We start from the raw sequence: 5,239 nt of genomic DNA on the forward strand, positions 1-5,239 counted from the left end.
AACAAAGCTAGAGGAGGTGATGGAATTTCAGTTGAGCTATTTCAAATCCTGAAAGATGATGCTGTGAAAGTGCTGCACTCGGTATGTCAGCCAATTTGGAAAACTCAGCAGTGGCCACAGGACTGGAAAAGGTCAGTTTTCATTCCAATCCCAAAGAAAGGCAATGCCAAAGAATGCTCAAACTACCACACAATTGCATTCATCTCACATGCTAGTAAAGTAATGTTCAAAATTCTCCAAGCCAGGCTTCAGCAATATGTCAACCATGAACTTCCTGATGTCCAAGCTGGTTTTAGAAAAGGCAGAGGAACCAGAGATCAAATTGCCAACATCCTCTGGATCATGGAAAAAGCAAGAGAGTTCCAGAAAAAATTCTGAAAGAGATGGGAATACCAGAGCACCTGACCTCCCTCTTGAGAAACCTGTATGCAGGTCAGGAAGCAACAGTTAGAACTGGACATGGAACAACAGACTGGTTCCAAATAGGAAAAGAAGTACGTCAAAGCTGTATATTGTCACCCTGCCTATTTAACTTATATGCAGAGTACATCATGAGAAACACTGGACTAGAAGAAGCACAAGCTGAAATCAAGATTTCTGGGAGAAATATCAATAACCTCAGATGTGCAGATGACACCACCCTTATGGCAGAAAGTGAAGAGGAACTAAAAAGCCCTCTTGATGAAAGTGAAAGAGGAGAGTGAAAAAGTTGGCTTAAAGCTCAACATTCAGAGAACGAAGATCATGGCATCTGGTCCCATCACTTCATGGGAAATAGATGGGGAAACAGTGGAAACAGTGTCAGACTTTATTTTTGGGGGGCTCCAAAATCACTGCAGATGGTGATTGCAGCCATGAAATTAAAAGACGCTTATTCCTTGGAAGGAAAGTTATGACCAACCTAGATAGCATGTTCAAAAGCAGAGACATTACTTTGCCAACAAAGGTCCATCTAGTCAAGGCTATGGTTTTTCCAGTGGTCATGTATGGATGTGAGAGTTGGACTGTGAAGAAAGCTGAGCACTGAAGAATTGATGCTTTTGAACTATTGTGCTGGAGAAGACTCTTGATAGTCCCTTGGACTGTAAGGAGATCCAACCAGTCCATTTCAAAGGAGATCAGTCCTGGGTGTTCTTTGGAAAGAATGATGCTAAAGCTGAAACTCCAGTACTTTGGCCACGTCATGCGAAGAGTTGACTCATTGGAAAAGACTCTGATGCTGGGAGGGATTGGGGGCAGGAGGAGAAGGGGCTGACAGAGGATAAGATGGCTGGATGGCATCACCGACTCGATGGACATGAGTTTGAGTGAACTCTGGGAGTTGGTGATGGACAGGGAGACCTGGCGTGCTGCAGTTCATGGGGTCGCAAAGAGTCGGACATGACTGAGCGACTGAACTGAATCTTGTTAATTTAAGATGTCTGTTGTGGGAGTGGATCTGGTAAAAGCATATAAGACCTTGATAAGACTTGTGAGTAGGGGGCACTCTCTGACCCTCTTCTGATGTCTATGTCAGAATGTTTCTCTGTCCCTTTCGATACTTTAATAAAACTCTGCTACCCAAAAGCTCTTGAGTGAACAAGCTTGGTCCCTGGTTCCAAAGCTAAATCGTCCTCTTCAGAGATCATGAATCCAAACTGACATGGTTCACTGTAAACTCTCAGTAGGCTTTTATATAATTTATTGAATAAAAATTAAAGAACACATGTATCAATATACCATGTTTACTGAAGAATTATTTTAGAAGCATCTGTAAAAAAAAAAGATTGTACAACTAAGTGAATGTATTTCTATATCCTAGTGAGCAATATTCCCTTTATTATAAAGAAGAAAGATTTTTAAAAAGACTAAATCATTAACTTTTTTGAATGAAATATTTAATATTTTAAGTTGTATTAAGTTTTATGATATCAAACATATATTTAAGATATTTTTCAAACTGTCACTAAATAACCAAACATGGAGAATCAAAGTCCTAAAATAAAAAAATCTTTGAACTGGCAATAACTTTGAAATTCTATTTTCCATCTCATGTTCCATAAGAGGATATATCTGATCATCTGTGAATTTAAGGACCCAGTTGAGAGAAATCAAATTCTAATTGTAGAATTGACTGCAAAATTAGATCACATTAGAATTATAAGGGTGTATATCTTCATCAAAATTCAACAAACACCAAAATGAGCAACTTCAAAATTTTTACGAAGAAGCCTATAGAGAAAAGAAAGAGAAAGAAAAACAAATTAGCAAGAGAGTATTTTAAACTTCATGATAAGTGTATCAAGTGTTTCCTAATGAAAAGGAGTCTGAACTTGGGACAGGATGGAGTGGCTGTGCTCCTGTTCTGTAAGGAACTGGGCTGCATCTGGTTCCTGGCCCTGAGTTTCTGCTGTTGTAGAAACTCCTGCATGCTGATTCTGGCTCATACTTTGAATCTGCTGTACCCAAGAAAGTGGGGGATTAGGGAATGTGTTTGTGGTCCTTGAGAAGGAGACGACAAAGTTTGGTAGAAGTGTCATAGACTACCCTGCAGTCTGAGAAAGGTTTGAAAGGTTGTCTTGGGGGTTTAGGGGACCATCAGAAGAATCCCTTTCTAGAAGGAATGGTGCATGGTGATTAATTTCAGACTACAGCCATAGTGTCCTGTGCCAGTTAATAGTTGCTGACGCTGAAGATCTGGTCATGGCAATACCAATATTTACTGTGCAGCCTCAGGGCTTCTGAATTACCATACGTTAGTCTGCTGTTAGTAGACGGAGGAGCCTGGTAGGCTGCAGTCCATGGGGTCACGAAGAGTCAGACACGATTGAGCGGCTTCACTTTCACTTTTCACTTTCATGCATTGGAGAAGGAAGTGGCAACCCACTCCAGTGTTCTTGCCTGGAGAATCCCAGGGATGGGGCAGCCTGGTAGGCTGCCGTCTATGGGGTCACACAGAGTCGGACATGACTGAAGCGACTTAGCAGCAGCAGCAGTAGATAATAATTGATTTTCAGAAAATTCTGCATGGTTATGTAGAGAGCTCTAAAGCAGTACTCCTTTTTAGAAATTAGAACTTTAAGGAAAAGTACAGGTGTGTAAAGGACATCTTTTATGTATGGTTACGACAGTTATTTTGTACATATGCTGTGTTTAGGTTATTGGCACTATGAATTTTCCTATTCTGTTGAAATGACTTCCTGATTACTTTTGAAGAGGAAATATTTACTGTCATATTCTTACATCTTTTCACTGCAGAGAATACATATATTACGGTAAGTATGACCATTGGTTGCACAGACTGGCTCATGTTCTCCAGTACAAGTATGTGGTGAAAGCATGAATGACATACAGTTAGTCTGCAAAATATTAAACAAAAACATGAAACTTATCAAATAACACAGAGTAAGACATGTTCAAATCTAATATGAAATGCCACACATATAAATGGGATAAATATATTCTGTATATAAGTTTAAGAACAAACCTCAATAGAACCACTACCCACTTAAAATGTAAAATATTGTCAATATTTTTTATGTTTATTATACTTTACAAAAAGACCACACAATTTTGTTGTTAAAATTTACAACATTAAAAATGTTATTAATTTATCATTTTTAACTTCCTAAAGACTTCAGTGTTATCTTACCTTATCCATTTTTACTTTATATCGGAGGAAAGCTTCTGGGAAAAAAGAGATAAAAATGATACAGGATGAAAACAGGCATAGTCTCTGGTAGTAAGTGACACATCTTAGTAGCAGAAACAAAAATTGCCTATACTAACAATGCAAATCTGACAGCAAAACACCAAGTTCAGAAAACAGAACAAAATCAAAAACCACTTTTTAATTCCCAGAGTAATCGCACAGTGTGAAAAGTAATGTCCTTTTTCTTTTTTTTGCCATGCCTTGAGGAATACAGAATCTTAGTTCTCCAACCAGTGACTGAACTCATCCCCCCGTGCAGTGGTATCATGGGAGTCCTAACCACTGGAACTGCCAGGGAATTTCCTGTATTATTTTTTAACTCTTCCCTTCACCTTGCTTTAGAGATACCATTGTCTTTTCATCTTTGTAGTTGAGATCCTCATCAAATAAAACAATGCTTTCGAAGTCACTTAATTATGAAGAAATTAATCAGTACTTCATTCATCAGTTATTTGTTCTAAGGTAACCTTACTGTATAAATTCTGAAATTTATTTAGCCACCATAAGCTTTAAGGAAGGTAACACAGTGACAAGGTCAACAATGAGTTCCCTTCTTACACAAGGCCTTGAAAAAGAGGAATCAGCTGGCAAACAGCAAATCCGATTGTCAAGAAATACCAGATCTAGAAGAAATCATTTCTCCTCACACTTTGCATATAACAACAATGGAATTGACCCCTGAAAGGAAGAATTTAAAGTTCTTGAGTTACAGATGAACAAAAATATAAAACCTACTGTTCATTCAAACCCACTACTCTGTATTCACTTGTCTAATATGGGAAATGAAGAAAAGCAGCCATTGCTGCAGTTTAAAATAAGACATTTGTCACATGTTCAGTTTCACTTTACCAGTTTAAGTTTTACAAACCCAATAAAATTGGTTTACAGCAGTTGTTTACTGAATTTTCTAGGGTCTGTTTAACTCAGGGCTGGAAAATTTACTCACCAGAGCAAAGAAGAAATGCAAAGAAAATGATGAAAATAGCTTTGATCCATGACGAGAAGAAAGACATTTTATCAAGTCAGTAGCTGAAAACTTTATAATGGTTGATAACTCATAAACAGAGAAAAATCCTGATTTTTCCTGTAAATAGATAAACAGAATCTATAGTCCACACATATAATCTTCGGTAAAGGAACCATTCCAGTCCCCTAGATTACTAATTTAGGTGAACCATTTCCTTTTTTTCTTCTTCCAACCCTCAGATTCAAGACATAAACTGTAGGCTGCATAGATACCTGAGAAAAGCATGGGACAAAGTCTTGTTTGCATGGAAAAGGGGCCGCTTATCTTCCTTCCCAGCTCTGGACGTCCGCTCATGAGGAACCTGGCTACACGTAGAGAGACATGCGCACTCGCAGCCGCCCTCCCAGCAGCGCTGCTCACCAGGGCTAACGCCCGCGATTCCGCGCCTGAACTACCGGCACAGACGGATCACGGACAGTGAGGCCAGCAGCGTTTGAAACCATCTACTTCACCTTTTCTCCTCAAGTCTCTCCTTAGTCTCCCCAGCTAAGTTGTTCTTCTTGATAGAGAAAGGAGCTCAG

At 39.0% G+C, this 5,239-nt stretch overlaps 1 protein-coding gene across 1 annotated transcript; it reads right to left on the reverse strand.

Moving 5' to 3' along the window:
* Nucleotides 1–1,666: 1,666 nt before the first annotated feature.
* Nucleotides 1,667–5,035, reverse strand: LOC113896564 (sperm-associated acrosin inhibitor-like). Its single transcript, XM_027548796.1, has 5 exons — nucleotides 4,931–5,035; nucleotides 4,638–4,775; nucleotides 3,632–3,666; nucleotides 3,223–3,338; nucleotides 1,667–2,211 (listed from the first exon to the last, which is right to left on the reverse strand). Exons 2-5 carry the CDS (start codon nucleotides 4,702–4,704, stop codon nucleotides 2,166–2,168), a joined length of 264 nt encoding a protein of 87 aa, XP_027404597.1. The 5' UTR covers nucleotides 4,705–4,775; nucleotides 4,931–5,035; the 3' UTR covers nucleotides 1,667–2,165.
* Between the last annotated feature and the right edge of the window lie 204 nt (nucleotides 5,036–5,239).

This window comes from Bos indicus x Bos taurus, chromosome 7 (assembly GCF_003369695.1).
Source record: "Bos indicus x Bos taurus breed Angus x Brahman F1 hybrid chromosome 7, Bos_hybrid_MaternalHap_v2.0, whole genome shotgun sequence".
Classification (NCBI taxonomy): domain Eukaryota; kingdom Metazoa; phylum Chordata; class Mammalia; order Artiodactyla; family Bovidae; genus Bos; species Bos indicus x Bos taurus.